Below are 23730 nucleotides of genomic sequence, written 5' to 3'. Positions count from 1 at the left end.
ATAAACACCATACTGTGTGAGTAACTGTATTACTCACCGTCTATCCTCTGCAGTATCTTATAGCAGGACTTTAATAAATACTGGGTTAAATTTAAAGAAAGAGTAAAATATTGACAAAGAATCAAATACAAAAAAATCTTCCCAAGATATGAAGTATAATATCTCACCCATTCCACTCCCCCTTTTTCCCTCCTTTTTCTTTAAAAAAATATTTAGTCAAATTTAATTTTGATCCATAATACAATCCTTCTTTCACTTTCCCAAACTTTTACTTCTCAGACTTCATGTCAAAGATGGATGACATTTGTACAAGTTTCCTTTTCATATAAAATTGTGGGAAATCCGAATCTATTTCGGATCTGTTGGCCTGAGGGTACGTATTTGGGCATACAGGTTCCAGTAGTAAGGTCATGGTTAAAATTTCTTTCCCAAGATATTCCAGGAAAGATAGTGAATGCAGGAGCTTTGGGGACAGAATTACATGGTGAGTTGGTGCCTGACCAGACTGCTGCCGAGGAGACATGTGATATATATAAATGATCCTCTGGAGGACTCAGAAAAAACAGTAGTATAAAGGAACCCTAGAGTTTGCTACCTTTGTGAGTAAGCCTGTTATCTTCTGTCTTCCTTCCCTCCGTCCCTTCCACTCTCCCACCGTCACTTCCTCCCTCTACCTCCCTCCTTCCCTTTCTCTCCTCTACTTTCTGTTCCCCCAACCACTATTGAATATTTTGCTTTCTCATTTTGGTGAGTGTTAGCATATAATAATATTTGGTTAGCAGGTGAACAAAACAACTCAATAAAAGATTGGGCTTTGAGGTTTCGATGGCTGAAGACAGAGACATACTGGAGAATTACTAAGTGAATTAAAACAAGAGCAGGAAATCTTAAATCTACCCTTATGCAGCTGGCAAGACAGAGAAACTGCACCAAGGATTGACAGAAGAATTTCAAGATCTGTATCCAACTGGAGGACTTTTCCCGAGGGTAGGCAGGGAACAATGAGTTTTAATAATCAGTTTAAAGGATAGTCACATTGCTTAGGAATTCAGGCTCCAACAGCCTGAAAATGCCAAATATTTTTAAAGTACTATCTGAGCAAGACTAAGAGTTTTACCATAGATTTAGAGTGACTAAATCTATATTTTAGATGAAATATATCTGTGCTCAAACTTACAAAATATTCAAGTAATTGTCATTGCAACCATTAATGAGGATGAGATGAGGAAACTGTTTTGAAACGAATTTATCTACCACAACTTTTTATTTGTATTCTTGAACTAAGGCCCAGATTCTTTTAGCTGGCTCTCATTATTAACATTGCTAAAATGATTTCACAATTTCTTAGGAATTCAGGTTTCCCAGTTTTTAAACTGAGCAATTCTCTAGAGATATGGTTTTTTAAAAAAGTGACCTAATATGCTTAATTAGAATATTTTTTTCCTCAGTAGTTTACCTTTTTCTTCTGTGCACTACATGACATTATTAGAAATCCACTTTAACAAATCCCACTTCTTTTTCCCGAGGAAAAGAACATTTAACATATATTTGATTAGTGCATAAAGAGATCTATTTTCTACAAGGAAATCTTTCAATAATGAAAAAGTAAAAACAGGGAGATTATTTATAAAGGTCTGTTTGTGACTTACAAAGTTTATTCTGTAGGTACATAAGACTCAATTCTATATTCAATTTACAGGGTTTTCTTCCTGATGACCTAGTATTTAAGCAATATTCTATTGCTATAAATTAATGCAATAAAATATCAGATAATATTTATTAAAGAGAATATCCTAAGAAGAAATGTTTTAAATTAGCTACTGACAAATATTTTGAAATAGGTTGTAGAAGCCTCCTTTTAAATCATAAAAACTTACAAGATTATTTTCAAATTTACTTGAAAAACTCAGCAGCCTTTGGAATATAAGAAATAAATACTACATTTAGACACTTAGTTTACATGTACATTTAAACAAAATCTATGCTTTTTACAAGATATATGATTTTAAACATAAACACACAGTGTCATTTTCCCAAAGCTATGTAACAAGATAAAGTGACTTTTAACAGTAATTATTAAGAAACAGCTTAGCCTTCAAAAACACTTTTCATTCTCATTTTTCTCCTGAACTAAGCTGTAGTTGACCTTTTGCTTAGGCAAGAGGAAATTTCATAACTAAGAAAAAGTTTCCCAGTGATTTATATCTGTTGCAAAATAACATAGTTATTTAGGTTTCTCTGAGGGCAAAGACTGGATTTATGCACTTTCTCTCCTCCTGCCACCTTTTAAACAACTGTAGTAAAATACACATAACATAACTGCATCTTAACCATTTTAAGTGTACAGTTCAGTGGCATTTTTCTTTATTTTTCCAGTTATACTAACATAAAATTGACATATAACAGTATGTAAGTTTAAGGTATACAATGTACTGACTTGATATACTTCTACATAGCAAAATGTTTATCACCTAGTGTTACCTGACACCTCTATTACCTAACAATTTCCATTTCTGTATATTGCATTGTGCACACACCGCCCAAAGTGAAATCATCTTCCATCACCACGTATTTGACCCCCCTTACCCGCTTCCTTCTGGTAACCACCATATTGTTGTCTGTGTCTGTTTTTTGTTTGTTTGTCTTGTTTGTTCATTTGTTGCTTTCAGTTTTATATCCCACATATGAGTGAAATCATATGGTCCTTAACTTTTTTGTCTCACTTATTTCACTTAGCATGATATTCTCAAGGTCCATTATTTATTTGCAAACATATGTGTACCCCTATGTTTACTGCAGCATTATTCATGGTGGCTAAGACACAGAAACAACTGAAGTGTCCTTCGATAGAAGATTAGATAAAAAAGCTGTCATACATATATTCAATGGAATACTACTCAGCCATAAGAAAGGGTGAAATACTGCCATGTCCTCTGCCCATTTTTAAACTGAACTGTTTTATTTTTTGCTACTGAGTTATATGACTTCTTTACGTTTCTGGATATTAAACCCCTATCAGGCATAAGATTTATAAGTATTTTCTCCCATTCTGTGGGTTGCTGGTTCATTTTTTTGATTGCCTCGTTAGCTGTGCAGAAGCTTTTCAGTTTGATGTAGTCCCACTTATTGATTTTTGCTTGTCTTGCTTTGTTTTTGGTGTCATATCCAAAAAATAATTGCCCAGACCAATGTCATCAAGCTTATTTCCTATGTTTTCTTCTAAGGATTTTATGGTTTCAGGTCTCACATTCAAGTTTTTAACCAATTTTGAGTTTATTTTTGTTAGTGGTGTAAGATAGGGGCCCAATTTCTTTTTTTCTGTATGTGGTTGTCCAGATTACCCAACATTATTTATTGAAGAGACTATCTTTTCTTCATTGAGCAGTTATGGCTCCCTTGTCAAATATTAACTGACAGGTATTTATTTCTTGGCCCTAAATTCTGTTCCATTATTCTATTTTTATTCCAATACCATACTATTTTGATGACTATAGCTTTGTAATATAGTTTGAAATCGGGAAGTGTGATGTCTCTGGATTTGGTTTTCTTTCTCAGAATTGTTTTCACTATTAGGGTCTTTTGTACTTTCACACAAATTTTATTTATTTATTTTTAATATTTCTGTCAACAATGACATTGGAATTGCACTGAATCTGTAGAGGGCTTTGGGAAGTAGGGACATTTTAACAATATTCTTGCAATCCATGAACATGGTATATCTTTCCATGTGTTAATTTCTTTCATGAAAGTCTTAAGAGTTTTCAGTGTACAGATCTTTCACCTTCTTAGTTAAATCTATTAGTAAGAATTTTATTGTTTTTTGATGCTAATGTAAATGGGATTGTTATCTTTAATTCTTTTTGAGATAGTTTGTTGTTAGTGCATAAAAACACAATTGATTTCTGTATATTGATTTTGTATCCTACAACTTATTAAATTTGTTAATTTGTTCTAAATGTTTTTGGTGGTCTTCAAACATTTTTCTGTATGTAAGATCCCATCATCTGCAAACAAAGACAATTTTACTTTTTTCCTTCCAATTTAGATGCCTTTTATTTCTTTATTTTGCCTGATGGCTCCAGTTAGGACTTCCAGTGCTATTTTGAATAAGAGTGTAAGAGTGGGTACCCTTATCTTGTTCCTATCTTAGAGGAAAAGCTTTCAATCTTTCACTGTTGTGTATTACATTAGCTGTGGGTTTGTTGAATATGACTTTTATTATGGTTAGATATGTTACCTCTACACCCAATTTATTGAGAGTTTTTATCATGAAATCATGTAGTAATTTGTCAAGTGCTTATTCTTTATGTATTAAGATAATCATGTGATTTTTATCTTCCATTCTATTAATGAGATGCATGACATTTATTGATTTGCATATGTTGAACCATCCTTGCATCCCAGGGATAAATCCCACTTGCTCATGATATGATTCTTTTAATGAGCTATTAAATTTGGTTTCCTAATATTTTGTTGAGAATTTTTGCATCTATACTACCAGGGATATTAGTCTGTAGTTTTCTTATCTGGTAGTGCCCTTATCTGACTTTCTTGGATTATGCACTTTCCTGTGTCTTTGAGGTGTCGTATATTGCTCAGGTCACAGCTATATTCAAGAACTGTATCTTTTAATTTATATATATATAAAATCTAAAATAACTAAAATGATAAGATTTATGTACATAATTTTATTAAGAGAGTAGAATTCTATGATATAACAAAGTATTTCTTCAAATAAAAAATTAAAATCAGTCTACTTAACGCATCAATGTCTGAAACTTCAACTTTAGGAGTATAATTTAGCTTTCAGCTTCAGAAGGCTTCCCAAAGGACTTTACAAAGTACAGACAGAAAGAGGCAATCATTGTGGTGTGACAAGATGGTTATCTACTTTCTGTTAAACATGAGTAGCCAAGATACCGCATATGCCAATATTTTCTGACTGCCAGTGCAGTTACTAGTCCTCCCACACCTCAGGTGCCTCCTGCTACTACCGCAGGTCTTACTTGAAGGAAGAATTCCAGCAGGACCTTGTCTACCTAACTATAACATACGGTCTACAATTTAGACCAGTGGGCAGGATGGCATAAGCACTTTCTGACAAAGGAAAAGGGGCTAAAGAGACATGTGATAGTACCATACTTCGTGTAACATTTGTATCTGTATCTTCTCTGGCCTATACTCCCAGGCTAGGCCCTCTGTTGGCTTCCACAGACTATTCTCTTAACATAATAGGAGTACTCTGTGTTATCTACCTAACCCAGGGTGAGGACAGATGGAAAAATACTGGATCAGACGAGTATAAGATGTGTCACTTCTTCAGATTTCATTTTCTCTTATCCCCAGTGACATTCCAAATTTTCAAGTGTAACTTTGTGTTTAGACATTTCTAAATTTTTTATGAAGGATGATGACTAAAGGCTTTAGAAGAAACAATGTTCCTTTTAAATATTTCTATGCTTACTTTGCACTCATTTGTAGAGTAAAATATTTTAAGTAAGGTATTTTCGAATCATTAATTAATCATATAGCATAACTGTAATAAAAACTATTTTACAGAGGCTCTTTAAACATAACTGAACAATTTTAGAACATATGAATGTAAGCAGCTTGATGGAAAGATTAGTATGCTATCTAAGTACTATTCTTTCTGTGAGAAGAGATAATCTGACATCTAAGGTGATTAATTATTCTTTGGACTAGCCTGCTGTTCCTTGAGACTAACATCTGTAGCCTTTGAGTGTTCATTATATCCAGTTCGATGTAAAAATGAACAGACATGATATTGTCCTGTAAGTGGTATTGTCCTTTTTAGAACTGAATTTTTATTTTTATTTCCTTAATAGTGTCTATCAATGAAAACCTGCTTAAAGATTACAAACTAAAGAGCCTAAGGAATCAAGAGAATTAAGAGTAAAAGAAAACTGTCTCTTGTGATATAAAAATTTTTACCTACCTTTGTGGAATATAGAACATATGTTGGGGAGGTGGTTTATAGAGGACTCCTTCATACACAGGCCAGAGCCCACTTAAAATTCTGAAGAGAGAACTTTTCCCACAACCATTGGGACCAGTTATCAAAAGATGCATTCCTTCTTGTACCTAAAGAAAGAAATAAAATTACGAACTGCAAAATAACTTCATTTGGCAGCATTTAAAAGTGATTTATTTTAAAAAACCTTTCAAACACATGATAACCTAGGATGGGCAAGGAATCAAAGAAAAATATATCAGGATTAACAGCCTCAAATTTGGCTTTGACTATGGTCTGAAGCTAAAATAAATTAATCTAATCTCAAAGAAAATGAATCTGCTTGGAATGAGCACTTGGCTTTCCAAAATTTTAATTGGGTCTTGTAATCAGATACTATATATATGTAGAAAAAAAACCACATGGAAAATAAGAAACTATTAAAATTTAAATTAAAATATATTCAATTTTATTTTATTTATATTAATATTTAATTAACTTTATATTGAATTAAAATATAACTTTGTTGTATCTGCCAGTTGGAGTTATTAGCTATAAAGCACAGTTATTTAAGAGCCAGCTGGGTTGTTTAATTTTGTACTTTAGCAGTTTAAAATGTTACAGAAATCACAAAAGCCCATAATCAGAGAGATAAATTTATTCCAGTTCTGCTTTATTCACAGATAAAAAAAATATGTTTACTAAACCAAGACAGAAGAAAACAAGAGGATTATAATTTAGTCTTATGTATGGGGATGCATTAAAACAAATATATATATGTGTGTATATATATATATATGTATGTATATACAGTTATATAGATATAGCAATAAAATCAAAGTTTTTTATCCATTATCGATTGAATATTTGTCTTTGGAATCTTTCATCTTATTTACCATTTAAATTTAAACAGTTAAATACCATGAGCTGCCTTTCTACTAGGCAGGATTGGGAAGGTATCTTAGTGTGGCGTTTAAAGGGTATTGTTAAGAACAAGGGAGAGAAACACCATTAAAAAATCAGATCTGTTTTTAAGGAAAAAAAATATTTTATAATCAGTGATTTAAAAATGAGTATCGTACGAAAGTATGACAGAAAGAATTACGGTATATCTGTAGATACATCTCTGTACAGTATGCATATAAGTATCTAAGTGTCAATGATACTGTTGAATATATCAGCTGAAAACTCAAAAATGAAAGAGCATTATATTACTTGCATTATATCAGTATGAGGGACCAACCAGTTCCATGTCTATCCTTGACTCATTTGCTGTGTATAACATAAGCTGAAATCTTTTTTATTGAAAGAAGGTAGTAGGGAGAGGAAAGGAGGGAGGAAGGGAAGGAAAAAAGAAGGGTTGGAATGGAAGTTAGATAAAGGAACTAGGAATGTGTATAATAAGTATATATAAAGCAAAAATGGTTCAGGTTCATATTCTGTCTAAATAATTAGACGTTTCCTTGGCAAACATTGATTGAATATCTACCATGTGCCTGACATTCTTCTAGGCACAGTGGATACAGTGTTGGCCGAGACAAAGTCCTTGTTCTCATAGAGCTTAGATTCCGAATGGGAAAGACAATGATAAACACATGAACAAAAAATGAATTAGTGATAAATGCTATTATGACAGCAAAAGAGGAAAGATGGTGGCATTGTGAGCCTGGTGTGGGGGCTTCTTTTGATTGGATGGTCAGGAAAGTCATCTTTGAGGAGGTAACATTTTGGCTGAGCCTGGGTGACAAGAAGCAACTGGTCAGATGTAGGGGAAGAGCATTCTAGGCAGCAAAGACAGCCACCACAAGGACATCAGACAGAGGCAAGCCAGAGTCTATAAAATCTGACCAGATGTTTTTTCTTTTTAATTGTAGCCAAACTAAAATGCTATTTTGATAGAAAAAAGTTCAAGGAAAATCCTGGGAAGAACCCGGAACGAATTAATTTGTGATTTACTGTGCTCTTTGACTAGAGAGAGGATTAAGGAAGTTAGATTTTGTAGAAGCATAAATACTTCTCAAATGATTTTTTATGTGTGCAATGGCAAAAGGCACATTCACAAAACTTTTTAATCTGGCCATTCTCTGTTAGCAATTCTCAGAAATTTAACACATTTTGCGTCATAATAGAAGACTTTTCTACATTCATATTTTTAGCATGTTTTCTGATATTTAGTAAGCAGTGAATGTGAAGCATAAAGAATTACCACATTTATTGAATTTTCTTCTCCAAATGTTTGTGTTTTTTTTTTTAAATTCTGAAAGACCAACAAAGTTCTAAAAAACTGTTTCTTAATCCATGCAGAGGAAACAGAACTTTCTATTATATTTTAGGGACCTGAGACTTTAAATAAAATTTCCTATAAGAGTCAAAAATAAACAATTACCATAACAGTGTACTATAATAACATATATTTTTGTAGAACTATAAAATATGACACTGTTATTAGATTATTTTAAAATTTATTTCACATAAAAATAAACTGAGCTCTGAATTTTTTTACAGAGAGAGGGTGATATGTCCACAATAATGTAATTAGTAGGTGGCAGAGTTCAAGACTCTTAATCTGTTTAATAAATGGAACAATAAGAGTCGATATTATGAAACCTAACCTGACAAAAAAAAGGCTCTATAAAAAAAGGCACAAATTATAAATTGCTAAACTATTAATAAGTAATTAAACATTCCATGTATTCCTCTTTAAATGTTTTATTTCAAACCTATTTAAGATTATGGTGCACCTTTCGCACCTAGTTGGTATCATGTTCAGATCCAAATAATTAAAGAACTCTATAGGTCTATAAATGGAAAAATAAAGCCTTATTAAATTGCAGTTAAAACACAATTTCTCTTTTATTTATTAATACAAAATTTTCCCTGTTCAGTACTTCTCATCTTTTCCAGCACCCTTATTCATCTCTAAATACATTTTAATAATTAACCTTGACTACAAAGTCCATACTAAAATTATTAGCACATGTACTGTCATTTTGTAATTCTGTTATCAAGTCCAGTCATGTCTTTGAACTAAAGCTTATATGCCTTCATTATAGTTAGTCATGCTTATCAGCAAATTATTTTGTACTTGAATTCCAAAATGTATGTTTGAATTTTACAATGCTTTAAATTAGGGCCTCGGGCTTAATAACTGTTCTTACATCTTAATTTTTGTCATCAAGATATAAAATGTTAAATAACAACTCTAGTTCTCGACGGAGTTATAAACTGATTTTTTAAACTGATTTTATTTCTAACGGATCTGATTTTTTCTAACAGAAGCTGTGATTATTTAAAATATAAATTAAATTTAGAGAATGTGTAATAACAAGTAAACCTGTTAATGACCTTTAATCTCATACTTCAGTAAATGTATTATTATATAAGTTTGTAGTTTTTGAGTAATTTCTATAAGGAAAAAACATTTATTTCCAGATATTAATTTATGAGGAAATTTTCTAGTGCTCTAGAAAGTTACCTAGCATAGGCTCTTAGTGCATTATAATTTTGATATTAACCTGTCAATAAAGCAGTAGAAATCAAATTTCTCTTTTTCTCTGCTTTCTGAGGAAGTAACTGCTTCTGTAATTGAGCCACTGTGCATACCTTTCTTGATTTCCCCTCCTTTCCATATGCTCCTCCAAGTATTTAACATAAGGCATATGAATTCTGAGTTGTTTTGTATTAGTGTGATGGCAACAATCAGAAGATTCTTGAATATCATCTTACTTTGAAGTTTAGCCTGGAAGCCACCACTTCTCCCGTTGGCGTAATTATGGGAACATTTTCACAAATAATCCCATGATCCACATCGATAACTTTTCCTGTAAGTTAAGGAACAGTTTAAATTACAAAAGCCATCAGGTATTATTGCTAATTAAATATCTTAAAGTATAATGTAGCATAACAGACAAATGTATTATAAATATACTTCACAGTAATAAATTATAGAAATAAAAGTAAATATTTGTATTTAAAGCAAAGTATAATGCATTTTGGGATATTCTGACACATCTATTTGGAAAATCTCTCTCAGAAACATTATTCTGCAACAATCTGATGTCAAAATCATGAGAGCAAAGCCAAACTCTATCTGATGTAACCCAGCCATACTCTTTATAACTACTTATTTCTCTAAATTAACCTTTCCTATTGAATAAACATAGTGCTGCAAAAAGGGGATGAAGACACAGAATAACACAATTTTTAAAAATATGATAACCAAACTTAAGTTTTAAAACAGAATGATGAGGAACAATGTGATTAGCTCTAGTTCTGTTACTTTAATCTTTAAAGCAAACAATCCATTCTGCCCTATGTGCAGTTTCCAAAAATAACTCTAGAAACTTTGCCCTAAATAAAAGTAGTATAATTTTTTTTTATGGTAATGTTAGTCACCACTCCTCAAATTGCTACACTGACTTTGGGAGTAACTGTTTAAATAACTAAATGTTGGTCCCATATAACAGTTAAAAGCTATCATCTAAAAAACCTTGGTTCTGTTGATAAACAAATATAGGAAAAAATATAAAAACATTTGAGTTGAAAACCTTTGATTGCCAGTGTGTCACTGAGGGGTAATTCTATGTCAGCTCCGTTCTTATGGATTTCAGATTCTTGCATGACAGCAGTTCTCTTATAAATGCCTCTTTTTACTTCATCAAAGACCCAAAACATATTGTACACTCGGGCGGTATAGCCTGCTAATTCAGTGACCTAAAACCAACACAGAGAAATAAAATAGTTAATACACCCAAGATAGACTTTTAAATAAATGTGCCGTCAGATAAGCTTGTTGATTTTACATCAAAGGTCCTATTTTATTATTCATGAAAAAGAGATAATACATCTGATAACTAAAATAACAGTAAAAATGTTACCAATAGAGCAACATAGCAAGGTGTCAATGTATGACTGGAATTATAAAATGCATAGAAATTATTCATTCAAGTCAGTATTCAAATTGAAATGTAAAGATTTCAGAATATTAGTGACACTTAAAAACCTTCCGGTCAAATTTTTAATTTAACCCCTGTTTACATGACAAATTTCATTTCCAGAAAATTAGAAATTTTGTGAAAAGCTTAAATTCATTCAATGAAATAATAATTCTGTTTTTTGGTATTTTTTTCTTCAATTTAAAATGGAAGATTTTAAATAGAAGAAAAATACACTTTTTTCTTATTATGAAATGAATGTTTATGAGTCAAATTAATTATCAAAATTCCTAAGCTTGGCCAGAGAAAACACCCCTGCTAGAGGATACCAGCATTGGGAGTGAGCTCAGTGAAAATCTCATATTGTTTTCAGTTAAAATTCCACAATTCCCTTCTTTTCAAGCCAAGCGTGATTTATATGCCCAAAGAAAAACATTAAATATGACTTTTTTTCCTAGGAGACATTATAAAATAAGATGAGATAAATCTCTGCTTTAGTCCAGTGATGTCTTGCTTCTATTCTGCCAGTTGTCCAATTTAGCCTGAATCTCCAGCTGTTTTTCTATTAAAAGAACATCTTGTTATTAGGGTACTGCAAAATGTGACTCACCTCCTGTCAAGATCATCTTTCTCAGTGAAAAGCACAAAAACCATTCCCTTACAGAAGTGTTTACTAGGAAATCTGTACCAATAAGCAAGGCATGTCACTAATGAAAGTTTCTTAAACAACAAATTGTGGAATAATACTACAATGCTGACATTTAAGTTTTTTGTGTCTGCAAAATTTAAGCAGTAAATGAGTGTTATTGTTAAAAGCCTCTACCACATGTCTCTATTGTGTGTGAGAGACCTGTAATTAGATTAGTATTTAATTTCTATATGTTAAGGTTATATCTATTAAGAAGGTAATTTCTAAAATGTTATCTAGAAGAATCTCTTCAGTTCCCAAGTAAAGAAAAGTAGAACTAAAGATCAACAAAATACAGATTCAAATGAAACACTGGTAAATATATTTGCATAGAAAAAAATCCAAAACCAAATATAAAGGTCAATTAAAGAAAAGCAGGAGGCAATGAGTCAGGAGACCAAGCTGCAAGGTGGAGTGGGCAAGAGTGTCTGAAAAAACCTGAGAATGTGACTGTGGATGAATTACTTTGGGATACAAGACAGGGGGTTTGCCCTGGGGCTCTATCTCTAAAAAGGAATCTTGTTCCTTCTGGAGCTAGCAAAGTATGCACAATGTTTTCATACGCTGTCACGTAGCAGTAAGATTGTTTGGAAGTGACCATTCTATGACTCAAAGCACATTCAAGCAAAATGAAAGCAAAATGCAATGATTTATTGTGTTGGAGATGATCTAAAAAAACGAATTGATATTCTTTCTGTGACTTAGCAAAGTATTTTAATGTGAGATAGATAAAATTTTGATTTTAATGATACGAAATATGTTACATAAAAAAAATCCCAAAAACTGTGTCTCCAGATTATCAAAATTACTGTTTGAAGAAAAACAGTTTAATTGAGTTGTTTTGGTATGTGGCCCTAAATAACTGTTATTACTTTAAAAAAACTCAATTCAATAAATCAGTTGTATGAAACTGAAAAGTTTTATCAGCAAATTACAAAATTTATAACTCTTTTATATGGTTTACTCAAGGCTGACTTAATAGGCATCTAAATTTATAATGCTGATCTGGCAATTTATATTGATACAAAAGTTACAAGAGTAATTAATAGTGAGAATGATTGTCCATGGGAATATTATTAGTAATATCTCAACTGAATAAAGTGATTTTTAATTTTAACCTTGTGATATCTGTGGTCTTACTACCATTCTTTCAACAACTATTTACTGACCACACACAATATTCCAAGCATTAAAATGAATACTGAGAATGTAAACCTGAGTAAGAGAGTTCCTACTTTCCACTCAAGGTGTGGTGCAGGAGACAGACAATTACAAAGTGGTAAAGCACCAGATGTACTGCAAACACAGAGAAGGAAGACCCAGACTCTGCAGGGGAGGCAGGAAGAAGGTGGAATCACAAGCACTCTGTATATGTGCCTGGTGAGGCTTGACTTGGCATGAAGAATGAATCAAAGTTTGCAAGGTACATAAACAATGTTATTGGCCAATATTTATTCAGTACTTAAAATGTATTGTTTTAAATATTCTACATGTATTAACTCACAACAATCTGATAAAGTCAATGCTATCATTATTGCCATTTAACCGATGAGGAAATAGAGGCAGAGGTTAAGAACTTGATCAAATTCACATAATTTCTAAATACTGGAGCAAGAATTTAAATTTCGGCACTCTGGTTCCAGAATCCACATCTAAGGACTTTTAAAAAGAAAAATTAAAAAATGAATATGCCATATATAGACAGAAAAAGGAATTACAATTGATAGTTTAAAAATTAAAGGGTATTAACAGCAATAACACTTGGGAATTGCTGTCCTTTTTCTTGATTATACTCTTCACTTTTTTTTTTAATCTTTACCCAAGGATATGTTTTCACTGACTTTAGAGAGAGAGGAAGGGAGAGAGAGAGAAACATTGGTTGGTTGCCTCCTGTACACACCCTGACCAGGGGTATCAAATCCACAACCTAGGTATGTGTCCTGACCAGGAATCAAACCAGCAACTTTTGGTGTAAGAGACTACACTCCAACCAACTGAGCCACTCGTCTAGGGCTTCTGTAATTTTTGATAGAGAAAAGGTATGTTTCCACAATACTATGAATATCTGGTAATTTACATTTTGCTTGATTTTCATGTATCTTATTTTAATCAAATTGACAAGAAATGCCAGTACCTCTTTGTATGAAGACATAATCCTTTCAATAGCATCAGCTCCAGAGGCTAATAAATTTCGAGCAGTGGTAAAGGCTTCTGTCCGTTCACTAACCATAGCTTGTTTTTGGTCATCCTCTAAATATAAAAGCATATTACAAAACTATTTAGTGTCTTCAAGTAACCAAATGTTTTTTGTATACAAATGAAATCGTGTCTACAACAGCCATATGTAAATTTTTCAAAAGTATTAGCAAGTTCCTAGACACTTAAAGAATTATTGAAAATATAGTACTTGTACAAGATTTTATTTAAAGCTCCCCTCTGAGTTATTATTTTTCTAGAAGAGTTAGAACAATTAAATCTATAGGAATTAAGACTATTTACATTTAGCATTCTTTCAACCCTTTCCAAATCCAACTTCCATTATTGTAGTGAGGCAATAAAATACTATGGATTTGGTCAATAAAGTCCAACTAACTGTAACATAAGCAACTATTTCTAGTGTGGTTCCTTTAACAGAAACGCAAATTAGCTGACTCTCATAATTTAGCCTGTCTACCTGTTTTATCAGTCTTCACCTCAGTACAGCAGTTCCCCAAACATGCAATATTCTGATATTTACTCTTTGATATCTGTATATATGAGTTCTTCTGACTTTAATAGACTTCCATTTATTTTTTTGCCTAATTCTACCTTTAAGAGTTAACTTTCACACAGGTTTCAGTGGAAACCCTTATCTAGCTTTTCTAATGGACTATAAATTCCCTAAGGATCAAGACTGTTTTATTTCTTATTTCTAGTACTCAGAAGAGTGTCTAGCATATAGTACTCCTTAATGTGTATCAAATGGATTCATGGCTGGATGAACGGATAGCTAGATGGATGAATATCCCAAATTACTGTCAATGCAAAATTATGGTCAGGAGTCAGACTAGGTTTGAATCCAAGCTCTATTACTTATTGGCAAGTACTAAGGTAAGTAGAGCAAACCACTTATCCTTTCCATCCTATTTTCTCATGTGTAAATGAGAGAAATAATACTACTTCAAACAATTTTATCTCAAAGGGTTGTTGTGAGGTTTAAAGGTGAAATATAAATGAAGTGTTAGCCTAATCCATGGCCTATAATAATAAGTGCTCTAAATGTTAGCTGTTACTATTTTCTCTAGTTATTATTACATATCTACTCAATTCAGTCCTATTCTTCAAAATTATTCTCTCCAGGTCATTACTTTAATCTTTTCATCAATTTGATTCTCTTATAGGATCTTTCTATTGATTATCTAAAAAGTTCTAAATTAAATGCTATAAATTAATGAAAAAATTAGAATGAGCCCAGCTGTTGCCATGTTGTGGGCTTGATCCCCAGTAGGGGGTCTGCAGGAGGCAGCTAATAGATGTTTCTCTCTCTCCCTCTCCCTTCGTCTCTTTCTAAAAATCAATAAAAACATTTAAAAAATTTAGAATTATAAAATACTCATAGGCCCCCTTTAATATTTATTAGGGTTTCTTTTTCTTCGTAACAATACAATTACTTAACTCGTGCCCTACTATGACTACTAGACACTTTCACCTTTACTTGATAGACAGCTCAACTTAGTTTGAAAGGGATCTTTGCGTAAGTAAAAGTCACTGAGCAGACATTTACTGAACACCTAGATGTGCAAGAACTTAGGTAAGGTGCTATAGGACATGCAAAGATAAATGTGATTTTCAGACTCTTTCCTTAGGGAGCTTACAGTTTGGTAAGAGAGAGAAGTCAAGTTCCCAATAACTATGCTGGGCAGCCTATGATGAGAGTTAATGTGAGGTGTTTGGAGGAGGTACAAATCATTTCTTGCTGCAAGAGACAGGAAGTTCTTCATGGAGGTGAAGACTGTGAGGGAGGCCTTGCATACAATTTTAGCACATCACAAGTATGGCATAAGCAATGGCATGGAAAAGAGAAATTTCAAGCAATGCCAAAAAAACGATAAATAGCTTGGTCAAGATGCAGTATGGGTTGGTGTCAGGCACTGATTTCATTTGAGTATCTGAACACCATGAGTTCATGGGGACCTTTTATAATAATCCAATTTGGTCTCTCCTGTTAAACACTGTTCTAGAGAATTATTATTTCCCTTGAAGTCAGTTTCCTTGAAGAATGGAAAAAGAAAAACTTTGAGTGCTGGTATAATTGAAGAGTAAAAGATATGATTGGATAAATAGACTAGGAATAGAGTGCAGATACTCTTAAACACATTTAAGTGTGAAAAAATTTAGATATATCACACACAAAAATTAGTAAAGGATTCTCAGCAAACTACCAAAATAGTGAATTGCTGTATCGGTTATAGCACTAAGAATACTATTGGCTCATGAAAAATCTGGCTGATGACTGAAATTTATAAGATTTTATGAATTTGGGTTTAAAGCGGTTTGAACAGTAGTTTTCACTGACAGCCTCTGTTAAGGGAAAACACTAGCACAGATGGACTTGTGCTTGATAGGGCATGGTGCTTTCCACGTTGCTTTGGCAGATGAATGTTTACTGGGTTTTGTTCCTGCTTTTAGCAACAAAATTACAAATAGCTCTGGGAAGATTTCATTTGACTTTTATTCTACTAGTTGTTCTTTGGTAGGTACTGTGAAAGCAGTGCCAGTACTATTTCGTCATGCATACAACAGCCAACTGCATACTCTGTACAGGGTCAGGTTCCTTAGTGTAAGAGATACAAATTCATGACCTAAAGCACTCACCTATTTTGTATCCTATATACAATTTATTTTCCTACCAAGTATTTTAAATATCTTGTCAAAAATTCCTCATTTAAGGATTTAATATTATATCTGCTTATTTTACTGATATTGTTCAGCTCTGCTAATAATAAGTATATATTAAAACACGGTCACATCTTGTTATTTCACTGAAAAAGCAAGAAAGGATTTTAAAAAACTAAGGTTGTGTCATTATATATTTTTCCAAACCCATATAACTTGTACAAAACAAAGAGTGAACCCTGATAAAAGCTATGCAGATACTACTGGTAGTGCTAGTGGCTTAGATGCTTTCTTTCCTTGCCTGTTAAGGCATCTGGGATAATGTTTGGCAGGAGGGACCTATAGGTAACTTTCTCTGGCCTTGCCCAGAGATGCTTTTGATATGAAAAGAAGAAAAGTAACTTATATTAAAAAATTGTGATTATAGCTCCCAGGGGTAACTACTTTATTCACATAATTTTGGGTTTCCTCTTAATACAAAGCAAACAAAGGGGTAATGTCCTTAAAAAATATAATAGAAAACTATATATAATTGACTATTTCAATGCTTTTTCAACCATTTGATCCCATGATTAGTTGGTCTTAAACTAGGTAAAGTCCCTTATAGAATAAGTTCTAAAATAGCTAATATGGAGGCAGCATGGTGAAGGGGGAAAAACAATGCTCTAGGAATTACGAATGTTTTCTAGCTTTAGTGCTTGCATCAACCATCTGCATGACTTTAGGCAAATTTGGGGCTCCAGGCTAGGTGACTTGTAAGGTCCTCTTCTGATGTGAAAATAGCATAATTCCATATGCAATCTTATAATGTGAACTTGAATATAAACATGATCCTGTCCTCACCACAAAAAAATTTCTCTTGAAGTTGTACTATATAACTATTTTTCTTTTCTCCTCCCTGCCCCCCAAATTATGCAGGCTCTTCCGCCTCTCCACCTTTTTTACCTCTGGCTTCCTAATCACTTGCAAATGCCTTGCTCCTTTAACAGCAATAATCATACCAGCAAATACCTACTGAGAATTTCCTATAAGGCAGGCATTGCTATAAGTTTTATATATGTGACCTTCTTTAATCCTCCTAACCTGCTACAGTTTCCCCCATTTTGAAAATGAGGAAATTGAAGCACAAAAAGATTAAATGATTTGTCCTTAGATATAGCCTAATAAACAAAAGAGCCAGATTTTGACTCCAGAGCCCACATGGTAAGCATATAAATAAATATTGCTTCCACCTAAGTTCTTACTACTTGCCAAGGACTGTTTCAAAGCACATTAATACAATAAATATAATTTCATAATAATTCTTTAAGATATATATTATTATCTTTATAGTTAAGATAGGAAAACAGGCATATAAAGCTTATGTAACTTTCTTAAGGATAAATACTATTAAACAGCAGAGTCCAGATTTAAACAGTGACCTGCTTTTTCCCTCTATCCTACTTTTCTCCCTTTTCTCTTTGCCATTCCTCTCATTACCCATTTTTTCTACTTAAATACATATAGTGTCATATACTTAAATCATCTCTAACATAAGGGACAACTCAGGTTAACATAATCATCTCTAACACAAGGGACAACTCAGAGTAAATTAAAATTGAAGACTAGGTTAGACTATACAGTATGTAATTCTAAGACCTAAAGCCTCAACAATATATCATTATTTATTTACTCAAATAATTTGTCTGAGTAAAATTGTATTTAGTAAACACATACATGTAAACATTATAAGCATACATATAGCACCTTAGAAATTAAAGAAGATATTGAAGCACACTCTCATAATAACATTGTCATAGGAATTCATTTTCTTCTGTGAAATTTTTATATTGCTTTTCTTTATATAAAATTTTATTTTGAAAAGAAGCTTTAAGAATCACTTTGTTGCCCTGCCAGGCATGGCTCAGCGGTTGAGCATCAACCTAGGATCTAGGAGATCGAGGTTCGATTCCCAGTCAGGGCACATGTCTGGGTTGCAGGCTTGATCCCCAGTCGGGGGTGTGCCGGAGGCGGCCAATAGGTGCTTCTCTCTCATCAATATTTCTATTTCTCTTGCCCTCTCCCTTCCACTTTCTCTAAAATCAATAAAAACATATTTAAAAAAAGAATCACTTTGTTTCACTTGCATCAATGTTATTATTCCCATCTAAAATTTTAATGCTATTTCTTTAATTTAATATGGTATTTTCAGGATTCATAGGATGTATTTTTAAATATCTTATTACATCACCTACAGAAGTAAGATTGTTATATTCTTTGCATACATTGTTTATGTCTTACTGGTCTCTGTGGGGTTAATTTGTCACCATTAATAGCTGCATTTTCTCTGCTTTATGTTTACTCCAGGGTTTTCTAATAACACCAGTGTTTCCAAGGACTAACAAGAACTACACCATAATTTTGTAATTGGGGTTGCTGTTAATATACATTATATATGAAACTTAAAAAATATTCATGTACTTAGATTCACTATGAATATCTGATTATTTTGTCAGATTTGTTAGTAAAACTAATTTAAGACCATAGGTTTTTAATTGTCTATTTTTCTTTAAGACTCTTGAAAAAGCAATTTATTTCATTTCATTATGAAATACAATTAGTCTAAAAATACAATTACTAACAATGCCTTTTTCAATATAAATGTTTAAAATGATATTTAAAAAAATTTTTTGAAAATATAAAAACATAAAATTCAGTTTCCCAGTGGTCTAAACACACTGTCTATTATTGGGATGTGGAGTATATTTGGTATATGTGTAGCACTTATCACAAGGGACTGACAAATTCTAATTACTAAAATGAACAATTTTAGGTTAAGAATGACTTAAATTTGGCAAGTGTTTTTATAAGAATTGGTTAAAGTACGAAAGTACTGTTAAAATATAAAAGCATGTGGTAATTTTTTTACTTGTTTTTATTAGATGCCTTCAAACAAATAACTATTAATCCTTAATTCTACACCAAAAATAACTGTAAAATAGTGTGAATTATGTTAGGTTATTTTTAGTGTTGCCTTTTGCTTTCCGAGTAATAAATGTCACCATGTATCAAGAACACCCAGAACTTGTTCTGTACTTTATAAACATTATTCAATTAAATCCTCACAACAACCCTCTGAAGTAGCCTAATTCTCATTTTATAGATGAGGAAACTGAGGTTTAGAGAGTTTAATTAACATGAATAACACATATACAGGTAGGTAGGGGGAAAGCCAAGAGTTGAGAAAAGCTCTGTCTCACCATAAAGCCCAAGCTTTTGTCTAGCTCCTTCAACAATAAGGCCAATTTGGACAAGTGGTTTTCAAAGAGGAGGGGGTATACTATATTTTGGAGAAAGAGCAGAAAATGCTGCTTCTTTATTTAATTCCCCTCTGTCCCCACCAATTAAGATCCAAACTCCCACCTCAATCAAGTATGACACAGCATTCTAATGCTGTCTTTTTTGCCCTTGTCTTAGTTATTCCAAAAGATGAAAAAGTTGATAAAAGCTTTTGAGGTGGTAGATGGAGATAAGATAGAATTAGACACTTGCCACTTGATAACCCCTTTCCCCACAATACCACCCAATCATGCTACACAGGAGGTTACCTATATTACCTATAAGTAGAGGAGACTTTGTACCATGACATGAAGCACCCTGTGGGACAGTATTCCTGGTTGCCTAACTTTTCAAATCATATCAGGGCAGATCCAGTTATAGAATATTTATAGATTAAATGCACTGGATGTGCAGAACTGAACTTGACAATGGGTAAAACTTATATTATACTCTTTTTGAAGGTATTTTGTTTTGAGTTTAAATGTTAAACTAGAGAATTATTTTACATTAGGCAGTATAAAAATAATTGTTCAAGTCCAGCTCCCAGAAATACTACATTGGAGATCTCTGAAAGTATTTCAGAACTGGAAAGGTCTTTTGAGCCACTTGTCTCCTTTTTTCATATTGCTGATCTTATTATTGGATGCTGCAAATTCCTCCATTGTTTCTGACTATTAATGACTATACAACAATGGCTACATATACAGTTTCACTCACACAAAACCAGTACTGATACCTTCAAGAGCAATAATCTTAAACATATATTTGAGATTAAGCATAAACGTCATTACCACTATCTGCAAAGCCAGTTGCAGTGATAATAGGTACAGCCACCATAATGAGTCCACTGCCGCTCCACACATACTTCATCAAGAACTGCTCTATCATGATGTACCACAAACGTTTGGATAAAATGAGGTTCATCTGATCTGCTAAAGCTTTGTAACTTTTCTGGAGTTGCTTCATTTCTACCTATAGAGAGAAAAAGAGTTAAGAATTAACTTTGCATGAGCTACCAAAATAAATATTGTAGGCTTGAGAACTTTCTTTAAAGATAAGTTACACATTAGTTTGTTTTGCTTAGTATTGTATTATCTATTACTCTAACAACCAATAAATACAGATTAATATCACATTTAGTCATTATTATTTAGCTTTATGACAATTATAATATTAAACCCCATGATACTCAGTAAATATGTTAAATATATAGATAAGTGATTTATAATCCTGATTTTAAAATTACATGTGTAATGTTAAAACTAAATATTTTGTAAGATATGAATAAACAATGTTAGAGCCTTATCCTCCTTGATTGTACCAAAACTATCTGAAAATAAATACATGATACATATATGTGTAATTAGATTCCAGTTTTGAACTAACTCAATTTATTGCATTTTTTCTTAAATTCAAGAAGCCTATAGCATGCTATAATTTACATTACTGAGTTCATTGACTCACAAAGACTGACACATCAATATGATTAATACAACCTATGAGGCCAATTTTCAAGTGGGAGTAGATGTTCTAAATTTGCTTTAAAGTTTCTTCTTCAGATTGGTACTGCTATAAAAGTTTTTTTTAATAATTGATGATGCCTCAAAAATTAAATAGTTCTGCTTGGTAACTAAAATACCATTTTCAACTTTAGAATTCCTTAATATTTTATTTGCCGAGTCATTTGTATTAAGATTTCAGATGCATCACCTAAGAATTTCTGCCATATTTAATATTATTAAGTTATTTTTATGAACTGCAATTTTAGGTAATTAGGCTAACTATTTTAGGGATCTGGTTAAAAATCTTTAATATTTAAAATAATATTCTGGAACTCCTTTTCTCCTCATTTCTCAGCTTTCCTACCAAAGCTAGACAAAATTTCATTTCCCTGTCTCTTTTTATTTGTGTCAAAATATGGTGCTGAACATTAACTAAGAGTAATGGAAATGCCATTGGTGAGACACTCTCCTGCACTTCTTAGGACTTAGGGCACTCTGTCATTGACCAGACATGCAAAATTGTCCAATGTGTCTTTCATAGGAAAATATGTTTTCCCCCTTGAAAGACAAACAAACAAAAAGACCCCACAACAACAAATACCATGCTAAATTTTCTATCTCAATAGAAATGTGTTTATTTAGTTTCCAAACATATATTTCCTTCTACTTCTGTAGAATCACCTACAAAGTTAGGATTTAAATTTTAAGAAAATGCTGTAGAGATAATTCTGAGCTTATTTGGGTAACTGGGGCGAAGCAGACTGTTTTTTACAGTGTTGAACATTTTATACTCATGAAACTTTAGAAAAGTTTGTACTCTATAATTTTTTTTTAAACAGCTTGTCACTAAACAGGGCAATGAAGCATGTATTTTAATAAAGGTTTAGATGTCCCAGGAATCTAAAATGCTAAAGAAGTGGGTCCATCAATAGTACAACAGATGGTATCTAGCCCTGAAGTGGCAGCTTGAACAGTCTCACATTTCACCCATCACCTTAATTTCTCTTACCTTATGTCCTCTGTAAAAGGCAATTTCTTCAACATTGGCTATAATTCTGGAGTGCACATAGCGTAAATAGCCTTTTCTATGAGCTTCTTCAGCCACCAATTTACCAAATTTGGGAGAGCAGGCTTTCAACACTTTAGCAGTGGCATATACCACAAGCCCTGCTAATAGGGTCGGCCCAATTGGGCTCGCACCTCTGGATGTAGCAGTCTGGATGAGAGTGTAGGAGGTCAGAATTACATCTAAAATAGGTTTTGTCAGATTGGAATACAAGTGAGCCACAGACTGGGAGAACATCATAATATCTTCAGTAAGAGATTGGTCAGGGTTTGCCAGCCTCCCATCCATATTGATCACTTTATAATAAGTCTGATTTGTAAAATAGGTTTCATAGGCATGGTCTACTAGGCGAGTTCTGAAGGCCAAAGCCAGTTTGCACTCCAGGTACCTGATTGCACTGTTGACAAAGGTGGCAGGAATGGCAATCATAAGCCACTTGATTAATTTGATGATGAAAGTCCGAGGCTTCTTTTCCACAATGCTTTTTACGATTTTTCCATCCAGACCAGCCACATAGATAGACAGAAATGTTCTTGAGATTAGAGCTACCGAGTGGAGGCAGAGCCACCCTGTTTCAGTGGTCACAAGTTTGGGAAAGAGGATTTTCCGAAGTTCTAGTAGCTGTTTGAAAAAATCTGCATTCACTCCCGGTGAAGGTTTTTTACTCGTAACCTCGGTGCAATGCAGTGTTCCTCTGGTCTCTGCAGCTGGGTAAGCTTCTTTTTTCTTCCTGTGGCCAGTTTGCTTTAAATGCTTGCTAATGATGGGACAGAGGGTTTTCAGAGCATATGCCGCAGCCACCAGGCAGGCAGCCCTTTTAGCAGCACCGGATCTGTTCCATTTCACTCGATCAGCTGCTGCATTTAGCATATGTATCATTTTCCCAGTTACCCAAACCGGCTTAAAAAAGAACTGTTTAAAAGATCATGCTCCACGGGGATCCCCAGGAAATATTTCAGAAAGTCCTACAGCGTTCCATACTCTGCAGCGTTTCTCCTCTTCTGTGTTTTTGTTTTTAATTGTGGCTCTGCTGTGACAGTTGCAGCCCAGCTCACACTCCACTGCATCTACCGGGGAAGATTCGCTCGGAAGCTCAAGCTGCACCGAGCCGCCCCAGGCTCCTCCCTCTCGGACCCCTCATTGGCTGCGAGGGCGGTGGGATCTTGGAATCCTCCCTGCTTCCCTCTGAACCTTGAAAATGAGGAGAGAGCAGAACGAATTACATCCTTAAACTGGAGTTCAGCGAGTTAAATGTCTATTTTTGGAGAGGTCGAATCAGGGCAGCTGCTGGCAACAAAACCTGCCCTAGCTACTGAGCATGCTCAGCGTCACTTAGAAACCCACGGAAGTTTCAGAACATACATCACTTCTCCAGC

General features: G+C 33.4%; 1 protein-coding gene across 4 annotated transcripts in view; it reads right to left on the bottom strand.

Annotated features, from left to right (window-relative positions):
* The window catches only part of ABCD2 (ATP binding cassette subfamily D member 2), a 48167-nt gene extending 24934 nt beyond the window's left edge, over positions 1–23233 (bottom strand). For 2 of the 4 annotated variants that reach the window (XM_016201440.2, XM_087813936.1), the window contains exons 1-6: positions 22298–23233; positions 20578–20758; positions 13728–13843; positions 10519–10684; positions 9698–9792; positions 5957–6102 (exon numbers count right to left, since the gene is read on the bottom strand). In XM_016201440.2, the coding sequence (XP_016056926.1) occupies positions 5957–6102; positions 9698–9792; positions 10519–10684; positions 13728–13843; positions 20578–20758; positions 22298–23233 (1640 nt within the window). Of the gene's footprint in view, positions 1–5956; positions 6103–9697; positions 9793–10518; positions 10685–13727; positions 13844–20569; positions 20759–22297 lie in introns of all 4 variants that reach the window. The other 2 variants (XM_016201441.1, XM_087813937.1) reach the window with 2 other exon arrangements.
* Positions 23234–23730: the final 497 nt, after the last annotated feature.

The sequence above is a fragment of the Miniopterus natalensis genome, chromosome 2 (genome assembly GCF_054644295.1).
Source record: "Miniopterus natalensis isolate mMinNat1 chromosome 2, mMinNat1.hap1, whole genome shotgun sequence".
Lineage (NCBI taxonomy): Eukaryota > Metazoa > Chordata > Mammalia > Chiroptera > Miniopteridae > Miniopterus > Miniopterus natalensis.
This window is presented reverse-complemented; position numbering and strand designations above follow the sequence as displayed.